Source organism: Mugil cephalus, chromosome 17 (genome assembly GCF_022458985.1).
Source record: "Mugil cephalus isolate CIBA_MC_2020 chromosome 17, CIBA_Mcephalus_1.1, whole genome shotgun sequence".
In the NCBI taxonomy this organism is placed as follows: domain Eukaryota; kingdom Metazoa; phylum Chordata; class Actinopteri; order Mugiliformes; family Mugilidae; genus Mugil; species Mugil cephalus.
This window is the reverse complement of record NC_061786.1, coordinates 17,186,980-17,209,616: the sequence shown is the minus strand read 5'-3', so window position 1 is coordinate 17,209,616 and position 22,637 is coordinate 17,186,980. Positions and strand designations below refer to the sequence as shown.

The 22,637-nt window shown below is 47.1% G+C and overlaps 1 protein-coding gene across 1 annotated transcript; it reads right to left on the bottom strand.

The window, feature by feature from the left end:
* Window positions 1–597: 597 nt before the first annotated feature.
* LOC125024059 (phospholipid phosphatase-related protein type 3-like) lies at window positions 598–19,523 on the bottom strand. Its single transcript, XM_047611714.1, is given in 10 exon segments — window positions 598–3,375; window positions 3,377–4,110; window positions 4,987–5,808; window positions 6,625–6,798; window positions 9,520–9,577; window positions 11,416–11,611; window positions 12,228–12,357; window positions 14,397–14,582; window positions 14,862–14,965; window positions 18,263–19,523. Coding segments are annotated over 9 exon segments (2,604 nt in total). The 5' UTR covers window positions 14,943–14,965; window positions 18,263–19,523; the 3' UTR covers window positions 598–3,152.
* Between the last annotated feature and the right edge of the window lie 3,114 nt (window positions 19,524–22,637).

Here is a 22,637-nt window from a genome sequence, read left to right as displayed (position 1 = left end):
ATAATCACCTGTTCTGTCAAAAGGTAACGGCTCAGACTTTAAGCACAGAAGTTTTTTTTGTTTGTTTTTTAAAAAAAAACACACGCTCGTACACACATGCAGCACAAACCGACGAGCAACTTTATCTACCAGCTTCCTCTCGTCCGAGGAGCGCCACTACAAAGTACAACTTGTTCCATTTAAACACAGCCTCTTCCTAGCACAACTTTACAATATCAGTTCATGGATCCTTAGGATGTCGTGGTGAACGGGTGGAAGTCATCGTCGTCTATGTGTCCGAGTCCGCGTTTCGTAAAAGTGTGATCAAATTACGGAGTAAAGTGAAGCACTTGGAACTGAATGAAAAATGAAAGGTATCAGAAAACAGCTTTATACAACGTAGCTTAAATACACAGAAGAGGCAGCGGTGTGCAGGAGGAACACCGACAGGTTATTTGCATCCTGTTTGTCCTGCGTATAACCTGCGTGTAACTAGGCCACTTGATAGTTTCTTTTGACAAATTTCGATAACGACAAATCACAGTTTTCCTGAGCCTGGAGCAAAAATATTCTAATTTCTTGTTTTGTAACTACAAATCAAACATTTTTTTTTTTTTCAGATACAACTTCTGGTTTAACCTGGAAACAGCCTTTTACATATGGATCTTTAGTCTTGGTCCACTTATTCACTTGTACTGGAGCTTTTCTGTTGAGCCAATCAAATGGCTTGGGTGGGCTTTATGCAGTGATGGACAGTTGAGTAACATCAGCATAGTCTTGTCTGAGCACAGGGCAGTTTAATTCGTTAACAAGAAAATGGGCCTAACTACTTGTAGAACTATCAATTTTTATTCTGCATTAGTTGGAACAAGAAACATGAGCCATAGTTTGTTTGTGGAAACTGACAAAACGAAAATTTTTGATGATCACGTGATGTGGGTTACAAACAAGCTGCAACCCTTGGCAATGAAAAAATGAAGCAAATGCAAAGAGCTAAAAAAAAACCCCGCTGTTCCTGAAATGGCCACTTGAGGCCAATTATTCCAGCAGATTGCATAAAAAATGGACACCATGATAGCTCCTCAAAAGTGAAGCTAAAGCTTGTGGAGCTCCCCCGAGTAGTCTAGTATAGCTCCACCACCTGCACGTTAGTGGATGGGCTGAACAATGGAAGGAAATAGAGACTCTTTATCCAATTTTTATACATTTTCTGGTCAATCCCCGTGGACCTTCATGTTAAAATGTCCAACTTCACAACAATAAAATTGTACCATGGGGTTGCTGCATTTACATCAAGGCTTTAAGTTATGCCTAATCAGAGAATTTGTTTGCTGTCAAAGGTTGCCGACTGTCTGCCTCTGTGTTACGCTCCCGCCCAAGCTCAAGTCAAGGAGTTAACAAGCAATGGCTGTGACATCATGAACAGTTTTCGTATGTTCATGAACCGTTCATCGTTAAAAGCTCCAGAAAACTGAGCAAGTGAACTGTGATTAAAACAAAAAGCTAGAACAAGGGAAACTGGACTTGTAGCATTCTTTGAAGACGTTTTGCCATTGAACTAAGCAGCTTCTTCAGTTCCAAAAGACTTATGTGGCATATGGGTGTGAACAGGAACATTCGTGGGTGTAGCCCATCTGAAACTTGTGTGACTAGGGTCCTGCTGTCCAGTAGGGGTTTTAGTAGGCCGTTCATGAAACTGGGAATGAATTTTATGTAAAAAAAAAAAAAAAAAAAAAAAAAGCAATTAAAAAATCTTACAAACACTTCCTAAATAAGGCATAGTTAATAAAGGGTTGATCAGTAATAGACTGTCAATCTCTCAAGACGTCATATCAAGGTTAAATTGGTATTGCAATTTGACTGATAGAACCTGGAGTTGTAAATATTACTAAGTTGTAAATAAACAGATTCGGGTCTTCCTTTTATAAACCAGATACAATAGCTTAATCAATAAAACACGGCTGCACTCTAACGAAGTACATTTTTTTTTTACAAGCTGACAACTCAAGATTGCTGACCTACAAAGCCCGTTAGTTTCACCCGCTTTAGGCAATAGATGGTGGCCGGGCAGCTTTCTATTAACATTCCTGTCACTATTGTGATTTTCCGAGGGCCCGAAAGCGTAGAGCGTGTTAGCATGGTTTGATAAACAAACGTTAATCTCCTTAGTGTAGCTTCATTCTCCGTTCGATTGCACGGCTTCGTACACAGCAAAGAGAGACCGTCTGCCTGGCTCTGCTCTGCCCGGCCACCCTCCTCTCTTTAGAACAATTCCCTTTCCGTTCCACCGCCTCTCATGTTTACAGCAGTAATCCGTTGGGTGACGTCTGTATAAGGGTGCCCAACTGTGCATGATCCTCCTTATATCCAACCTTCCTTCTCGCTTTCCAAAGCCGCCTCTCTCTGGTGGATGCAGACACATTTGCTTCCCCGTTTGGTTTGTTTATTCAGAGTGGGTACAAACACTCATGCTTTCTGGAGCTGTGGCTAATACTCTTGAACCTGCAGCCGACGTACAGTAGCTGCATCCTGTACTCGTGGCCGTTGGGTTCTTCGGTGGAAGGGTTGTTCAGCTGGTTGCAAGAGCAGATTTTCTGTGTGTAATCGCTGGCAACCTCAAACGGCTGCGAGGGTATAAGGAGAGCTAGTATTGCCTGTAGTTGTTTTGTTTTCTCAGCCTTATCCCCGCTCTCAAGGGGAAGCTTGATTTAGCAAATCCCAGACCGTTCATTGTGATATCTCTCTTTCAGCTACAGCCTCCTCAGTTCCTTCTCTGAATGTGTGCTGAAGAAACACACAGAACATCGAAGATGAGCTATTTATTTATTTAATTCTTAAAAAATCTTATTTTTCACTCTATTCGAGTCGCTATTCTTCTCGTCTTTTCTTTTTTCCAGTCAGGGCCGCCTCAGTGGGCAGTATACGTGAGCAGGGGAAATAAAAACAGGTCCCTCGCCGAGTTTGAAAGCTGCCAGACCTTCGCGGAGTCCTCGACCCCTGCTGGATTCAGAGTCTCTCAAGATTTTTCCTCATAATACAAAAGTCACAAATCTCTATCCGCCTGTCACAACCTACTCTCTCTTTCAGTTTCGGCCCTTTCGCCTCTTTCAGCCGAGTATTCTCAAGCACGGTCTCTGATGTTACTGAAATGTTCGCCGTCTTCCCCTTTTTTACTATAACATCCTCTCATTCTGCATGGTCTTGTAGTAGTGCTCCTGCTCGGCGTGGCTGCGGGCGGATCCGGACGGTCGTCGGGGCAGGGTGGAGGAGCGGGACAGCGCCTGGTTGTGGCCGTCTATCAGTAAGTCAGGGTGGGGAGGCGGCGGGAGCATGCTTGAGCACGACGGGTGAGGAGGCAGCGGGGGAGGATGGAGGGGAGGAGGAGGAGGGGGAGGAGGAAGACGGCGGGTGCGGAGGTAGGGGCATTTGCGAGGAAGACGGGTGAGGAGGCGGAGGCATCTGAGAGGACGCCGGGAGGGGCGGCGGGGACATCTGAGTGGACGGGTGTGGAGGCGGGGGCATGTGAGAGGGGGCGTGGTGAGGAAGCGGCGGGAAAGGCATCGGAGAGGAGCTTGAGTGCGGAGGGGGAGGTAATGGGGAGGAGGACGAATGAGGGGGCGGTGGAGGAAGAGGGGAGGACAGCAGCTGGGGTGGAGGGGGCAGAGGGGAGGAGGAGGTGGGGAGAGGCGGAGGAGGGAGCTCCGGTGCCCCTTCAGCACTGCCGCTGGCGGAGGAGGAGCAAAGAGAGTCTGTTTTCACTGGGAGCGTCCGGTAATCCCTGTAGTGGCTGACGTTGTCCTGGCGCTGCAGCGACGCGCGGTGTTTGTCACCCGTCGGGTCGGAAGTCATCATGTTACCACTGATGGTGTTCCTCCACTCCCACGGCTTGCCGTTGCTGGCCGACACGCGCACCACCGGGTGGTGAGGGGCGTGGGCGTCGATCGTGACGATGCTCCCGCTGCCGGCGATGCTTCCCGGGTTGCTCCTCGTGCAGCTGTCCCGGTCAGACGGGATCCGGTAATACGGCGACTCGGAGCAGTTGGAGCCACCGCCGGAGGAGGAGCCGCCCTCCGAGGTCTTGGTGGAGGAAGCGACCGCTCCGTGGCCCTGCTGCTTCGACATGGCTATGACCTGATGGGCAGAGGAGAGGCTCGATGTCAGTGGTTCACAACCTTTTTTCCCTGGAGACCCCCCCTACTTATATCTAAGAGAAGCTGGACTCCCAGCTCGATGATGCCTTCGTGAAAATACAGAAATTCTATACTTCAATCTTTTATTTTGGAAGCAATTTTGGAAAAATGGGGTCTGAACCCATTTTTTCCCAAGCTGTCTTGAATGCAGCATCAGCTTTCCAAGACCCACCCCCACCTACCTACTTCTGATCGGCTGGTGATGTTGGTTTGGAGAGGGAAAGCTGCGTTACTCTCATTCCATTGGTAGACGAACTCAACTGACTGCTTGAACCTGACAATATTGTCAACATTTTTTTTTTCCTAAAAACTGATCCTTTGAAACCGGAGTGAGCTGAGTGAAACAGATGAACTCAGATGAGACAAGTTTTGGCGCACCCCTTGTGATCTCCCAGGTTGGGAACCGCTGCTCCATATGACGTATTCGTACAAGCAGCGATTACAAAAATCAGCAAATTGTTATTGTAAATATGAATCCAGGGTTCAGGGAGTTTTATTACAGTAAACAGTAAAAGGCATGACATTCAGTTAGTGAATTTTTAAGATGCTGGTCCAACTGTAATTACAGTCTGAACCCTTATGAGAGTACTTTATGTTGGAAACTAATCAGTGAAAGTGGTTCCACCAGTGTAATTCTGTTTTGATTATACCAACAAAATAAATCGTAGGTGTGTAGGGTACACAGAGTTTGGCAGCTGTTAAATCTCCTCTCTGGTCTGGCTGTGTGCCACTTGAAAATAAAGTATGACAAATTACTGCTCAAGATGATGTACTTCTGATCATCTGCAGGCGCTTGTTTTCGAAATTCCTAGCTTACCTGCGTGACTCTCTGCTGGCTGGGGGGCTGGCCGGGCTGCGTGTTGGGCACGCGGGGAGTCGACACCGCGATGGGCCCCGTCCCAGGCTCCTTGACCGATCCCCCCTCCGTGAGTGACAGCCACTTCGCGCGGGTCTTGGCGCTCTTCGGGGAGACGGGCGGCGGCCGGGAGGCCTCCTCGGGGATGTGGACGAGCGGGGGCGCCACCGCCATCCTGGCTCCCGTTGGCGCGGCGGCGGCGTTGTTGGCCTGCACCGTGGGATAAAGAGACGAAGGCATGCCCTGCTCGCCGGCTTCTCCCGCGGCGCCTTCACCTCCTCCGTCTCTGCCGTCCTCCTCCTCGTCTCGCGAGCTCTGGCTGCGCAGCTCCAGCGAGCGCTGCTTCCACTCGGACACCAGCTGCCGGGACCTCTGGGGGTCGAAGGGCACGTGGAAGGTCATGTGGCGCTGCGTGGCGACGGGCTCCTCCGAGGGGGAGATGGGGCTGTTGCCGTTTGCGACCCGGGGTAAGGTGTTACTGAAGGTTACCATGGTTTCCTTGCCCATGGGGCCACGAGTTGCCAGGAGCTCCACATCAGCGCTTGCTCGTTTGAGGGAGGCCAGGGATGCCTTCTCCCTCCTCACCTTACTGCGGGCTCCGGACCCCAGCCCAGCCCCCAGCTCCTCCCTGCTCTCAGAAACCCTGGGAGTCTTCCTGTACAGGGAGTCATGGCTCCTCTGGCTTAACACTCTCAGGCCGTCCTTCTGCTGCGATGTTGCCAGCCTCTGTAAAGAGGGGGCATCTTCCTCCGACGCTTTGAAGTTTCCAACCGCGTACACAGCCTAGCGGAGGAGAGAAGAATAGAAGAAAAACAGATAAGGAGGAGATAAAAGCACTCAAAATCAGCCAAAAAGACAAGAGCGTGAAAATGCATTCTCTTTAATCTCTGCGAGGGAACTGTTTCGATTTTCTTATTAGTATCGAGCGTGTGCACCAATAGGCGCGTCTCCTTCCTCCTGTTCCATCTGAGGCCAGCGTGAATCACTGTCTCCAGCCGTTAATGACGGAAGGCAACGCTCGCACCCTCATGAGGCGGAAGACGAGAGGGAGAGGAGGAAAGAAGCGCGGAAAATGGCAACGACAAGTTTTCTTAAAACCAAGTGTGAAATTGTTCCAGAGAATTCTTATCGGATTATTCTTTCTCTCTCCCTTCCCCTCCGTAATAGAAAAGGCTATATATAGGCTACGAGAGAAAAAAAAAAAACGACTGCTGGGAGAGGAAAGTATGGAAGCCACACAGAGAGGAGAGGCGATGAAAATAAGATGTTAGCACATGCCATGATGGTGTTAGAAGAAGACAATGGGACAACTCAGTCACCGCAAAACAACTAAATCCACTTTATTTGTTTTTTTTGTTTTTTTTACATCTATACATCCATCTATACATCCTTATATTTTTACATCCTGATTGGTAACTACTCCCTGGGGGGTAAACAAACCCCTAAATGCACTCAAACATACTCTGGCACCCAATTCACAAACCTAAAATAACAATCAAATGTCTTTGATAGCAAGTTACTTCCCATAAAAGGTGTAACGATGTCGAAACCGGCGTGTATTTAATCAGAGTACGTTGGCACACTGGACCAGGCACTTACCAGGTAGACTCCAATGCCGGCTCCTATGAGGTATCCCACGTAGACATCTATTGGATGACTGCGGTGTTGAGTTATCTGCGTCAGGCCAGCGAGGCCCGCCGCCATGCAGAAGGCAAAGACCAGCAGTGGCTTCAGCAGCTTGGTCGTGCTGTTGATGCTGGCATTGAAATACATCTACGGAAATTAGACATACAGCGATCAGCCACAACATTACAACCTCTGACAGGAGAAGTAAATATTTATCTTGTTGCAATGCAATGTTCTGCGCTGAAACGTTTGGACCTGGCATTCATGATGTGGATGTTATTTAGGCGTGTATGTGTTGCACCTGATCAGTGTACGTTAGTGTGGAGAAACAGCTGGCCAGATCTGCTCTCAAATATAACCGATTTGCCCAACAGAACCTCCCAAACCCAAGAGATCAGATTCTATTTTATCTGCAGAAAATCTGAGATGTAAAAATGTGTGGTTTCAAATGGGCCAGACTATTACTTGGCCTGGTCCAGTGACTTCCTTCAGCCTCCACCGGGTTCCTGGCAACCGCTCAGTCACAAAAAAAGAAAAAAAAAACACTAGGTAATCAATGAGCTGGCGAAGACATCATGTCCTGCTTAGCAGGATGCCTCTAATCCCAGTATTTATGCTAAGGTAAGCTAAGGTATGCGAAACTTGCAGAATGGTATCGACCATCCAGTCTATACATTTCGCTTGCTTGTGAGGTTCAAGTGATACCACCTGGATGGTTGACTTTGCGTGTGCGAAGAAAAATTTACATTCCACATAGCTGGTTGGTTCATGAGTCTGTTTTTGATACAATATATTGATGAGTGAGCAAGTAGAGGCAAGGAAAGGCAGAGAACAGATTTACATTTTGTCCGTGGATTCGCACTCCCCACATGCACGCCATATTCCCATTACGTAAAGTAAAAGACAGATGAGTGACAGAAAAGCACACTTTGCAAAAAAAGAAAAGGGGAAAAAACAGGCTTGTTCGTTCAGTATTGGGAATAAAAATGCCACTTTCCGTGAAGCATGGAAGAGAATCTGTCAGAATGGAGACGTTTCAGCTATAACCACTGCAGCGTCTCTCCGGTGAGGCAGTCTTCCTTATGCTCCTTATGTGTTACATCCAAAAAATTCAAAACAAAGAGCAAAAGGTCACGTAGAACTTCCAGAAGATCCAGAGGTTCATTTGCCCTTCTTTCACTATTTTTGGACATGCCATTACCTGGCTGTTTGAGAACCTTCTCAGTTGCCACTTTTGTTCAATTGTTTGTTAACACAAATAGCTAATCAGCCAATCAAATGGCTGCAATTCAATGCATGTAGAGGTGATCAAGACAACTTGTTGAAGCTCAAACCGAGCAAACGAATGGGGAAGAAAGGGGATTTGAGTGACTTTGAACGTGGTATGGTTGTTGGTGCCAGACGGGCTGATGGTCTGAGTGTTTCAGAAACTGCTGATCTACTGGGATTTTCACACACAACCATCTCTAGGGTTTACGTGGAATGGTCCAAAAAAAGAAAAAATATCCAAAATATCCAAGATGATAGAAAGGCAACAGTAACTCAAATAACCACTGGTTACAACCAAAGAATGCAGAATACCATCTCTGAACGCACAACACGTCCAACCTTGAAGAAGATGGGCTACAGCAGCAGAAGACCACACCGGGTACAGTTCACAAAGGCTCACCAAAATTGGACAATAGAAGATTGGAAAAACGTTGCCTGGTCTGACGAGTCTCGATTTTAGCTGCGACATTCAGATGGCAGGGTCTGAATTTGGCGTAAGCAACACTAAAGCATCGATCCATGCTGCCTTTTATCTACCTGAGTATTGTTGCTGACCATGTCCATCCCTTTATGCGCCTTTATATCATGTCAATATGGACCAAAACCTGTGAGGAATGTTTCCAACACCTTGTTGAAAGTATGCCACGAAGAATTAAGGCAGTCCTGAAGGCAAAAGGGGGTCAAACCTTTTACTAACAAGGTGTACCTAAATAAAGTGGCCGGTGAGTGTATGTGTTTCACTTCAAATTTAATTTTGCTGAGCAATATTAAAACATATTACCCTGCATCGGTGCATGCAGCAGCCATCGTGTTGTAACTCTAGCAAAATCAAACAGCTGCTTTCCTCATCCCACTCCCCCCACCTCTCGCTTTTTCCCCCCCATCAGAAACCTGTCCGGTGAGCCCTAATGAGCACACACAGGGCTCCGGAGGCAGCAGCGATGTGGCCGGTAGCTCGCAATAAATAGCCATCAGTGGAAGAGTGTCTGTGCGAGTGGGAGGGTGTTACCGCATGGAAAAAAGACAGCGCTACAACGCATGTAAGGTTCACATGCCGCTGCAGTCGGAGCTGGACTGGAGAATAGCAAACAAAAAAAAAAAAGGCTAATCCAGGATATAACAGTTCACCAGAATCAGACCTCAAAAGACAGTTCGTGTTATTTCATAATAGCCCGAGGATGGCTTGCAATTCATAAATCTCCCTGTGAGTAAACAACGCCACGCAATTCCTGTATGTATGCCATCCAGCCAGAAGCCCTCTGATACGCAGGAACTAGTTATAAGATGCCGGGAGCAATGTTTTTATAGAAGAAGAAGTAGTTGTGGATAGTTAAAATGAACGCAGGTAATTGAACAGATAAGGACATTACTTACTGTCATACACTGAAAGTCATTAAAAATTTATGACAGAAAAAAAAAAGATCAAGATATGTAGTACAAATGCACCGGAGTAATAATGTTTCCCCTGGGATTTCGCAAGGCTACAGTGAATTAAATGTTCATAAACGAGATACGCATACACAACGCATGCGACACACACACACACTCACAGACAAACAAGGAAACGCACAAACACAGGAAGTCAAAGGAAGTGCTTACAGAGATATATACAGCGGCGAAGCCAGAGAGTGTCGCATGCTGGGATGGAAATGTTTTCCTAAGGGGAGAAAGAGGGAGAGTTAGGTGTCAAAGGGAAAAACAAAAAGAGAGAGTCCGTAGAATTAGTGTGTGTTTATTGCCTCTAAAATAAATCTTAAATAAAACTGTCATGGCTGCTCACGTCACGCGCGATGTCGGTATCGTGTTTGACATTAAAAACTCGCCCGGCCGGGTATTTTGTCAAACTGAGCAAGCGTCCTTGGATGTGAGCATTAATGAACAGGCACACAACGCCAGCGGGCATCGCGGGGAACATTAGGGGAGAGAGAATGAGCTCAGGTCAACGCTGCTAATTTAGAGTTTACAGGACTGAACCGCGTTTTTGTTCGCGTGCTCATCCTGCTGCGTTTATGTGCTCCCACTGTTTCAGAGTAAACGTATGTTGATATGCATGGGTCAGGTAAGTGTTCTATGGAAAGACCAGTTCATTCTTCCGTATTTTCGGCATACACGCAGACCCTAATGCTGTGACCAGACGTGCACCTCCGCAACGGCTGTGATTGGTCCGCTAGGTAGTAGCATATTTCTGTTTTAGTATTTAGTAAGGGATGTAAACTCCAAGGCTCAGGATCGTGTCCCTATCTGCCCACAGTCCCAAAGCCGGGAAATTCTGACTTTTTTCTCGAAATTCTGACTTTATTTTTTCTCAAAGTGCATGATAAAAAAAACTACCTCCTTTAATTTTTATTCTCATGGGTGACTGTAGGAACTATACAGGATATTTGCTTATGAATCACGGTAGTTTATATATCTATCCTCCAAGCAAAAACATCTCACTCCAAGCTTAATTCAAGCTTTGAGAGCCCTGGAATTTATTGTTTTGTCTCAATGAAGACGGAACACATCGAGGAAAGGTTAACTGAGGACGTTCGGAGATACAGACACTCGTATGACTCGGCAAAATTCAGGCGTACGCTTCAGTCGCCACTGTTGAAATTGAAGAGGGAAGTAGACACAAAAAATTAATCTAAAACTAGCGTTTTGGTGGCCTTTTCACGGGGCGAGCACACGAGTATAAATGGATCGCACCCTGTGTAGGTAGAGGTATAAGGTATAAACCTAAGCGAGCATACCTTGGTTTATCTTCAAAGTTCATTGGAGGACTTCAGCTTTTAATGGTTATGGCTATTTAAGGTTAATTATTGGGAACAAAAGTTTAAAGAAAATATATTATCCGAGCCACCTAATTATTCCAATTCCTTTAGGGTTAGGATTTAGGAAACGGATTATGCCAATACAAGTCCCTAACCCCCCGGAGTACCACACACGCATGTGCATTTACACTACTAGGATTATCCCCATATCAGGTCTGTTTAGCTGTAATCTCTTCTGTGTGCATGCTCTTATTGTGCATCTCAAACGTAGCTTGCTTGTCTGACCCAGGTCTGCTCGTTATAAGCAGCGCAGCTAAAAAGCATCTTCAAAAGCTAAACTTAGCCGTAGCACCTGCACGCGAAGTGCTGTGCTGCAGCGCTTGAGCAGAACGGGAACTTGCGTGAGTGGCCTTGCACAAGTAAACACTTAACTTTACCAAGAAGCAGATAATTAATCAGGAAAATATGCTTTATTTTGAAACAGCGGCTGTGACAACAGCAATTTTTCTCCTCGTCTATTTTAATCTCTTATAATCCTCTTCGAATGCAAATTAGCTTTGATGACGCCTCGTCTGCTGTACTCCAGCAAGATAGTCCTTTGTAGGAATTGTCAGTATTCTGTGCAAATCCTGCAAATCCTTTCATCATCATAATACATGTTTATTGACCCATTCTGAAAAATAACACATTAGTATGAGCAGTCTTGCAGATGGATATGTTCAAACAAAAGTGCTTGTCTTACCTGGCTGACATAATGGCATACAGGTCTTTGCCCATGCAGATGTCCTGCGTGACGTAGGCATTGTTGTCACATGATACTCCCGGCACCGTGTAATTGGGCTGGCAGACGGTGAGGAAGAAAGGGGTGTGGTAACCGGTGGCTAACTGGATGACATCTGTCACCAGGGCTGTTGCCAGGAGACCGAACACATGAACACCTGAGGGAGAGAGGCAAGAGGCAAGAGGCAGAGATGGTGAGGAATGAACTAAAAAGCCCCTGGCGGTTTCCTCACACGAAGCCATTCATTATTGAACATGCGCAGGGGACGAAAACAAAACAAAAAAAAACAAAAAACAGACTTGGCTCGGACCTGAAGTCACCCCGCAAGCCTTCGGTTTGTTACGAAGCTAAACTGATTACCCTTTGCACTTCAAAGCTCAAAGTGCGCCTCCAGATATGTCCTGCGGTGCATTATATCGTCCCTGGTTCATTTCAAGTCACCCTTCATTTCATGCATGTAATTAGCTTGTTTGTCTGCGCTGAAAAGTGCAATAAAGTTGGGGGCTCAGCTGGTGAGAGGTATAATTTATCTGCTCTAAAAATTGATTTCCACCTTAAAAACTGCAGACAGCCATTTGCTCCCAACTACTGACATATGACACTGTCAACTTTGCAGTTTGCCTGACAAAGCAAATGCAAAACACATTTTATAATACAGAACAGCCATTCATTCTGCGCCCTTACAGACGCCACTGCAACGTGCTGTGAATGCCACCTTAAAATCCAGCCCAGACCCTCCCTTAATTGATACCAGGACCGGTATCGGAACGCACCGACGAAGCGCACGGTCCTGCGTAGGAAGGAGTTGAAGCTGCAGCCTCCAGCGTTTATGCTGCCCTCCGACTTGGGGCACGTCTTCAGCTTGGACTGCATGCAGTACATAAGGCCCTCCCCCATCATTATCTGCAGACAGAGGGAGAGAAGAAGAGTAGCAGTGGCAGAAGTCAAGAGACACGGAAGTAACCATCTAAAACCAAACGAGATAAAAGTGTGAAAGTGTTATTAATGCCTGATATAAAAGCCTGTGATTGTGATCTACGGAGAGGGAACGGAGGCAAGGCGCTATTGAATAGTGATCACTTCCAGTCGGAGTGATAGATGAGCGTTGTACAAGCCTGCACGTTTTACCGTGCTGCTGATGGATTAGCAGTGTCTGCGTGTGTGTGTGTTTGCGTGCGTCTGCGCCTATCGATTGCAGGGCCCTTGCCATGTTTGATGATGTGTGTGGGAATGTCAGGTGTATATTTATCAATGTGTCCATTGATCCCGCGCCCGTGAGTGGAAATTGAATTTTCCTCCTTCGCGAGCGTTCCAGAAGCCGTACATTTGCGAATGGGCCTCCACGTCCGCCCGCACAGAAGCGCTTCAGTGGGATGCACGTGCGTAGTGCTCGCAAACCCAGGGACCCTTATTAGGGAGGCTGAAGCTCTGTGACAGGATTCTGTACTAATGACAAGGCACGAGGTGATTGTGTTCAGGAATTGATCAAATGCAAGCCCACAGGGAGTTAGCTCTGCACAAGCTTTTCAGCTCCATTTAGTTTGTTGTTTTGGTGCTCTGGTATTAATTGCTTTTCAGCGTTCTGAAGTCAAAACGACACTGGACTGAGGCCACATGCTACGCTTGCTTTGCATCGATGTGGCAACTAGAGACCATGGAATGAAACTCAGTGAGCTATGGCGACGATGGGAGAAAAATCCATTGACGGCGCAAAGTGGGCGGGTACCAAGCTGAACTCATCTCATCTTGGAATTGGCAACCAATGGGAATGACTGATACGGTTAATTGACAAAAGACAAAAACTGAGAGTTCCTCAAATGTTGAACTTTCCCATACTGATAGCACGTGTAAAACCTAAGATGAACCCAGAAAATAAAAAAAATGTGTGGGCAGAGCTAGCTCTTCATTTGGGCTGGGAATTAAACACATTACAGAACAAAAATTATTACCATGAATAAAAACCTTAATTTAATCTTATTTTTTAAAGACAGGTTGCTGCAATCCTTGCTTGTATTCATCAGTAATGTCATGGCTGCAAAGACTCCAGACTCTCCTTCAGCATACACACACAAAATTACAGCACCAGGCGGGCTATTGGCGGAAATTTTACACTCCCTATAGTAATAGTATTATAGTATCCGTATTATATTTATAGTCGGACCCCAGGAAGAATAACTTCAGCAAGGCTGCAGCTAATGGGGATCCCAATAAAACAAACAAATGAACCTAGGCAGAGCTTGGAACATCCACTAGTGACCAGTAGCAATTGTAGTGGACGTGCTCTGACGTTCTTATCTTCCTGTCATCATTTAGAGGGGAAACCTGTGCTTACATTATATGCCAATCGTCCTACTCAGACACTCCTAATCACCCCTAATCGCATCTATTCGTGTCAGCTCGGTACCCGTCCACTTTGCGCTGGCGACATTACTACAATTTGCTGCAATTTAATTATTTCCACGGCCTCTTCCTGTGGGCACACCCCCCTCGGCTTAAAAGGAAAACACTGTCCCAAATTAATGCTAACTCGCTCAGTGTCTGATGGATGTGTCACCGGGAAAAGTACTGGATCTCCAAACTACCAATTTTATTCAGCTGAATAGTAGCCACGTCTGCTCAAGTGTACACTATTAAAAAGCAGAATCGTTTCACTCAAATTTACTGTGGAAATTGAAAGTGGCTAAACAAAGAGGCGGCTTTGGTTTCTCTATGTTCTTGGGTAGTTCTCTCACGAGGCAAAATAAGTGTTCTGTGTAGATGACATTTTTGTACTTATCACAGTGATACTTAGAGGAAAGCTAGAACTGGTGTTTTTTTTTTTTTTTTCTTTTAAGTGCACATCCAGTTTTGCAGAGTTTGAACTGCACGAATGTACACGAATGAGATAAAACTCCCGATGATCCACGCCAACAATCCTAATGCATGCGTTGCGACGGACTTACGGAAGCCGCGGGTCCGGCGAAGGCCAAACTCAGCAGCATCAGCAGAGGTATGAGCTCATCGCCCGTCTCCACGTATGGCATGGAGAGGTCACGGTCATGGCAGCGGAAGCCGACCACTGCCGGGGACAGAACATCTGTCAGCTCCAGGAAGTACAGGGACACCAAGGAGGACAGGACGATGGGGAGCTGGACACAGGCGCAGCCACACACATACCAGGCCAAGGACAAAGCAGAGAGAAAGAAGCTTTTAATATTTCGCTCGGAAGCGCGGGCTCCATCCAGCGTTTCGTCCACACGCCCTCAAAGATGAACTGTTGCACAATATTTTCAAATGCTGCCTACAACAGAGGATTAGACTCATCAACGTGAAACGCTCAGTGACTCAGTAGCGGCCGTGATTCAGCAAACGCTGCGAGTTGACCAAAAGGTGACTCATCAACACGACCGATTCCAACCTTCACGTACCTCTACAAAATAAAAGCACGGCAGAAGCGTCATGCTGTCTTTGGGTGGTTTCTTCTTTCCTTTGTTTTTGGGGGAAGTCATCTTGGGATGGGACCAGTCACAGCCTGTTGGGATAACAGATTGCGGGGGGGAAAAAAGGTCATGGATTTCCACTGTCAGTATTGCCAGGCCTGGACACATCTGATGAATGAAACGGTGGCTCATAAAGAGCAGTTAAAGGCTGCTGCCTCAGCTTTTAGTAGCATTAGTATGAAGAACTTTGAATTGATCAAAACACAGATCTAATACTTTTTATAGCGTTGCTTAGCTTTTGAAACACCCACACACAGGCGCATTAAAAACACACAAGGTCACACAAGTATTCAGCAAACAGAACAAATATCCCTTTTTTTATTATTTTTTAACATTATTCAGGCGCAATAACATTATATTAATAATATTATTTTTCAAAGTGGTTACAACACATTCGCACGTGGCTGCCTCCTGCCATCAGTTACCTGCAGGCGATCAGAAGGCCCCTGAAGGAAGTTGGAGCCAAGAGAGCCGAATGGAAAGCTAAACAGAGTTAAATATTCAGAGCTCTCCCTACAGCCCCATATTTCTCCCCATAAGTGCCCGTCCTATCCGTGCATCCCTCTCCTCTACCCAGTTCTACCCTTCTTTCAATCTGCCTCTCTGCTCCCCGTCCCATTTCGCTTATCGCCTCTTCTCAATCACCTTCCGTCCAAGCCTCCCGCTTGCCACCAATCTCACTTCATGTCACCAGTGCCTTCCCCTTGACCCCCTTTTCTCTCGCGGTACCCTTTCTCTTGCTCGTTCTCTGTCATTTATTCTACCAATGGGAGGATCCGATTTGAACAGAAGCCCCACGATTGTCAGGCCGAGACCTGCAGACCCAGCTGAAACGATTTTGATTGGTTTTGGTGGACACTGTCTGTCTTCTTCAGAAAGCTGCCCCTGCACCTTTAACTCTTTCATTCTCCTACCTGGTTTACTCCCCACCTCCCCCAGCACTGTAATTTTCTTAGCAATTCCTTGCTTCTTTTTTGTTTGTTTTTTACCTTTCACCATCATTCTTCCTCACCATCTGTCTATCCCTCTTTCCTTACCTCTCTCTTTTCTCTACCCCCTCCCCTTTGTTTTTATATACATCCATCTTCCTTTCTCTCTCTCTCTCTCTGTCTCTCTCTCTCTGTTTCTCTCCTAAATAAGAGGGTCTGACCCTGAGGCGATGCGAGGCGCGCAGAATCAAAGACTTCCACGGTCTAATTTCCACGAACGACGGAAACGTATCAGAGCGAGGGAAAAGAGAGGATAAGCACAGATCAAAGAAGGGGAGAAAAAAAGGATAAAAAAGCAAAATAGTTTACCCCAATGTGTGAATGCATTTGTGCGGCTGGAGGTGGGGGGAGGGAGGGACGGAGGGGGTGGAGGATCAGAGACAGGGGAGATATTGGGACGGATGGATGGATGGATGGATGGGATACAGCGCGACTGAAAGCTGCTTAGTAAGACACAGGGTCTTGGGTCTCATTCTCCCAGCTGCTTGGTCTCAGTGACCTACTCCAGTCAGCATTTAAACCTCACCCCAGTTCACATCACACGCAAACACACTCACAGAATGAGCCTCTTGACTGAAGAAAGGGATTCGTTTATCTATTCCACCAGCATTTGTCCTCTGGGACACTTCGCTGCTTGCGCTTGCAAACATCATGCAAGTGTTTGCAAGTGTGTATAGTCTAAGCTGCTTGTGTACAACCTCTGTGTGTGTGTGTGTGTGTGTGTGTGTGAGACTGAGGTGGGCTGTATAGCCTGCGGTGGAGAGAAACAGCCTGTCAGGCGGCGAGGAAAATACGAGAGTCAGTGACCGCTGACACAGAGGTGGGGGTTGGGGGTGTTAGAGACAGGCTAGTAATCAAGCTGTAACGTACAGATGGGTGTCGAATTAAAGGAGGGCCCCGTATAACATGTCTCGGGACACCGCAGGCATTCAGAAAAGCTTCAGATCTCTGGGCGGGTTAGATACTGTTCTCCTAAAAGCAATAAAATATGAGCGCTCTCATTCAGTGGATCCTTGCACCCCGTCTAAGGGCATCTGCTAGTTTTCTGCACTCCTTACATTTTTCCTTTAATTTGTCTCTCGTTCGCGTGCTCCAGCAGACACGGTGACGTCTCTGCTGTTTACATTATTGATCCGCTTCTCAATTATTTTCCCTTTCCTCGGATAAACTCTCATCACACTCATTTAGCGCAACGTGACATCCTCATAGGCCAAAATACAAACACAGCTACCACATAAGCGAAGTCGTACATTCCATCTTTGAGAAGCTGCAAACAAAAAAAACTTTTAATCTAGAAAATAATTAACTGATAGACCAGATGCATTTTCTGTCTATATCAGTTAAATTGTTTCTGCACCATATCACAGACATTGGTTACTCTTATATTCTTATATAATCACATATTGTTTTTTTTTCTATTATATTTCAAGAAAAAGGCACACTATTGGTGTGTGCATTGAAGCCATTCTATCTGACAAAGTTTACAGGAAATGATGTTTTAATTGTGGTCAAGGAAAATGAATCAATACATTTGCATCCAGTTAAAACACCTTCCAATTTCTGAACCGGACACATTTGTGTTTATTCCACACGGATCCACTTCTGTAAGCAAACATCTTTGCAAAGTATTTATTTTGTCCCCATGGCACATTAGGCTACATTACAGGAAGGTGTAATATAACTTGATTTATGGTGCCCAGCAAGAGCCATCGATTAAGCGTTAAATCATAAGCCACGTGTAAAGTCGCTGCCCTTTTCTTTTTTAAGAGGCCCTGGTTCACAAACATGAACTTGAAACCGAATGAATGCAAGCAACATAAAGGTGTAACCGCAAAGCTTATCCATCTGCAGTCCACTATGCATTCACCCGTGCGTCCACTCACCAAGAAAGTTACTGTGCATGCCTTTGCAAACAGAGAAGGGAAAAATACTGTACTCACCTGACTTTTTAATGAAGAAAGTCACTCAGGTTTTCATTCTAATGGCATGCACATGGTGATGACTGCGTCCTTCTCGGAGGTAAAACATGTTTTTCTAAACGTTAATTGTCACTGATGTTGTTTGAGGTTATTTAATACCGGCCTTTATATCAACGCATCTATCTGTGACTCCACCGCGAGCGGAAACCGTCAGATCGCATATGAGATCACCGATTACAAAAACGTGAAAACCATGTGCTCATTTTCTCCCCATCTCTCGCCTCGGCTTGTGCCAGGAACAGAGGTGTGTTTCTGCATGCGGGGCGGGAGAGGGGAAGAGAGGAGAGGCGATGAGAGGCGAGGTGAGGTGAGGAGAGCAGAGGAGCGAGGGCCCCAAAATACTACCGGACGCGGCACTCACCTCTGTCCCGGGGGCTGCGTGAATTCACCGAGTCCCGTCGCCCCCTTGCCCCCCGGCGTGCTCGTGCGTGCTGCTCCAGTTTTGCGGTGCACCGTCCCCTTTAATCCATCTCCAAATTCTCACGAGTCACCCCCGAAATCCAAAGAGAGAGAGAGAGAAAAAAAAGAACCTCTCCACCGGTACTGACTGAGAGAGAGAGCGCTCCGGCGTGTGGCTATTCTGGGTCCACGGAAGGAGACCGGAGAGAATGATGAGAGTAAGTGATGAGACCAGCAGAGAAGGAGCAGGGATGGAGAGAGAGGAGGCAGGAGAGAGGAGAGGGAGAGGGAGAGGAGGGTTGCTGATGGTGGAAAGTCCAATTTGCCGCACTTGCTGGTAACGCGTTCCTCTCCTTTCTGGATAAGTGGAGGGGGGGTTCACGTGCGTCCACCGGGTTCCTCCCCTTTATTTGCACCTGCAGCTCTGCTTCTTCTCCCCAACATACAATTGTTAACATCGATAAATACTTCAAAAGAAACCTGCTTAAAAATGCATCCGTCTCACGGTTTTCGGGTACGCAGTCGGCTCCTCGTCGCGCAAATACACACACACACATATACACACAAAGGCATGGGGGGCGAGAGCAAGGGGTGTGGAGGAGGAGGAGGAGGAGGAGGAGGGGGAGTTACAGGGGGAGGAGAGAGTTGTGGTGTGTGCGATTATGATGGGGGGAGGAGACTGTCTGGTCCACACACATACGCGCTCCTCATCCTCGCCATGCTGAATTCCTGTTTCGGGGTTACCGCCGTGTGGCGACCGAGACAAAGGGGGCAGATTTGGGAGCGTTTGTGTGCGAGTATGCGAGGAGTGTCCTGCGCATGTGTGCGTAAAAGTGAGGGGGCGGTGTTGGAAATAACCTCTCATCTAAAAGCACGGGCCAATTTAGTGCAATTTACAACATTAGGCTCGGCTTCTGATGCGCCCGGGAATGCCACCACATTCGTTTTTCCGAGCCCCGAACTTCCACATCCATCGCCCAGGGGACGGCGGCTCAGTTTGTGCCTGTCTTTGTTTACTCTGAAGGGTGTGGCAGGCGGCTGACCACTGTGGTGCATTTACATCCAACCACCCCCCCTCCTCCTCCTCCTCCCCCCCTCCGTGGGTGCGGGGACCGTGGACACGCGCTTACCAGCCCCACAGACACCTCTGCGATTCACTGACTCATCATGAATGACATTGCGGCAATTAAAACCAAAGAAAGAAAAAGACTCGGCTGCGTGCGTACAAGTGCGCGCGTTGTATTGGCGGCGTGCTTTTTTTTCTCCTCGTTTTCACGTGTGCGCTCAAAAGACGTCCTCTGCAAGACACCCGCATCTTCTGCTCTCACGGTTATCAATTCTTAATGGGAGTGGAAACCGTTCATAAACATCCACTTGGCACCCACGTGTCTTCCCCTCTCTAGTGGTCGCTTTAAAAGTTAGCACCGTGACACGTTCTGGGACGCTTGCAGCCGGTCGTGCAGACCAGAGAAGGTGCAGAGCAGGAAGTCAGCAGGCTGCTGATCAGCCCCCCCAATGGTTTTGCACTCATTCAGATATTTGCACGCCCCCCCTTCCACCCTCCCAGCCTCCCACCCTACCTCCTCTCCTCTCTCAATCTCTGTCATTTGGCTCTGTGTCACTGCTCGGTGCTACATGAATGGGGGCGCCCCATTTACTGTTGATCCTGTCTCCAGTTGCCAGGGAGTTTCTCTGGTTCTCATGGGGTACTCCCTCGTCCCCGATCCCCCCTCCTCCTGCTCCCCCCCCCCCACACCTCCCACCCCAGCCCATCCGACAACACCAATACAGCCCTCCCGACAGTAACACCCAGGGGTGGGTCACAGCTGGCAGCAGCTAATAAACTCATCACTCACTGTGTCTGGCTCCTATTTACCTACGAGACAAAGCGCTGAGGAAAGAGAATGAGGTGGAGGTCTTTTCCGCTTCCCACGGACTCCTCTCGGCATTTGAATTTTTGTCTTTGTGAACAATCTCAGAGAGGTCGTGTCTCCTCAAACATTAATCCCACTCGGGTGATGACTGATCGCCAGGGGGTGAATGTACATTGGGGATTCTTCTCAACTTTGATTAAAATTCTTCTCGACTGCCGTTCACACATGCGACCTAATTATTTCCTCCGAGCAAAAGGCCGAACATCTCTACTCAGGCTTGCACATGTGCCTGCACACGCATTTCAGACGCATGTGCTCGTCTGCATTGCATTCATGCACAGGCACAGATGCTGCATATGTGCAGCTAGGGGCAGACTTCCAGGTGGATATGGTACACACACACACCACATGTATGAGACATACATGCATACACAACCGTCCAAGAAAGCCCACACAAATTGTACGATCGGATGCCGATTGATTTTCCCACAGCCCCTTCAGCATACCCCGAACGCTCTGAAGACACCTGACAAAGAGCCCATTGTTTATTTTATCACAACGAGGAGAATCCAACCACGTGCACGTGCGGAGGACGCATGATTGATTAGCTTTATAAGCGTGTGATTATCTTCACCTTACACAGTCTGGTCGATGCACCGGCACTAAATCATCAGCATTCTGCCCCCATCCCTCTCCCATCCTCTTCAAACATCCCACACGTCGTTAGCTCTCATCTCTACAGAGGAATCACATTTCGCATCAGTTTTCTGTAGTGTTTTCACAAAGTGGCAGGTTTCAAGCGAGCTCTCCATGTGCAGGGTTAGACGGCAGACAGTATTTTTAAACCAGTATTTTTAAAAGGCTATTAATGTTGCTGTGATTATGCGGTTAAGAGAACACACACCTGTGAATGCAATCAATACGGATCAAACGGGGAACAATGACCGCCACGTTATCCGGGCCGAGGCTCCACGTGGGGGCCGAAGTGTGACTGGCAACATAAGGGTATGCAATCAGACGACATATCATTCGAGGCTGGAGGTGGCTTTCTTTCGAGGTGTAACTAAATGAGAATGAATGCGTGCCACCGTCACATTCTCAACAGAACGCCCATGATGCAAAGTCATCCTCTGCGGGGAATGCCACCCCATGTTTATGTGCTTAAGGACAGATTCAAGTGCCACTGTGTGGCTGGAAGCAGTCATTACATGACAAGTTAAACACCGTATCACCCTCAGGTGGATAAGTGCTTAAATTTAAGAGGCCTCAGGAACACTGGCATCTGTTTGACAAGTCACTTACATCTGTGGCTCCACCCTCAGTTTTTGTGTTTGAGCGCCATTGAGGCCACAGATAACGGTGCCTTTCACTCCACGTGATGTACACCGATCAGACATAACATTATGACCACCTTCCTAATACTGCGTAGGTCTCCTTTGTGCTTGCAAAACAGTTGTGACTGATCGGAGAATGGACGCAGGCCTTCGGAGGGTGTCCTGCGGTGTCTGGCAACAGAATGTTGTTAGTGGGGTCTTCGGGCCCTGTGAGTTGAGGGGAGGGGCCTCTGTGGATCCGACTTGTTCCAGTGCGTCCCACAGATTCAACCGAGACGACCCGGCGGCAGACCTCGGCAGACCTCCACTGCGGGGTCGCTTTCGGTGCAAGATGCACTCTCAGGTCACCTCCACGGTCAGGAAAGCCTTGGGGAAAATTCAAAATAAAATCTAGATGGTCAGTGTTATTTACTTCTACTGTCAGTGGTCATAATGTTGTGGCTGATTGGTGTACTCCATTTATCTTAAATGTGATAAGGGAATTGATCAGAATTTCTACATTTTATCATTTTTCTGACAAGATAAGCGTCATAATCACCCACAAACACATATCAAAGGCTTAAGTGTCGCATGGTAACAATGTCCTACGGCGGGTGGTGAAGTGGTTGTTCAGGGCAGGTAAGGGGGCTAGTAAAGAGTTTTAAAAGAAATGCCATTTAAACTTGACCATTGCCACTGGTAGCCATGGGCTTTTCAAGTAATCTCAACATTCGTACTCCGCAGAGCACACGTAGCCGAGCTATGGAAGCAGTCAGTATTTGCGATGCAGCTGGTTAGCATGGCAACATTAACTGCCATCTGTCCCACCGCCCACCGCCTCGGCTCTGTTGGCTGAAGTTAGCACGGAGCACAAACTGGTGATTCAGCACTAGTTCGGGGAATAAGATTGTCTGGTGCAACCTCCACAGCACTGCACAAAATGTTGTCATGTGACGTGGGCTGGAAACAATGTGGAGCATTAAAGGCAAGTAAGTTCTGGCCAGTAAATAGCAGGTGTGGGAAAATATGTCCAAAGGAAGAACGTTAATGTAAAAAAACAAAAAACATGAATCCAGATACATAAATCTATAAATAGTAAATATTGACCACCACATATCAATCTCAGAATAAAATTTGATCTGATTTAGAT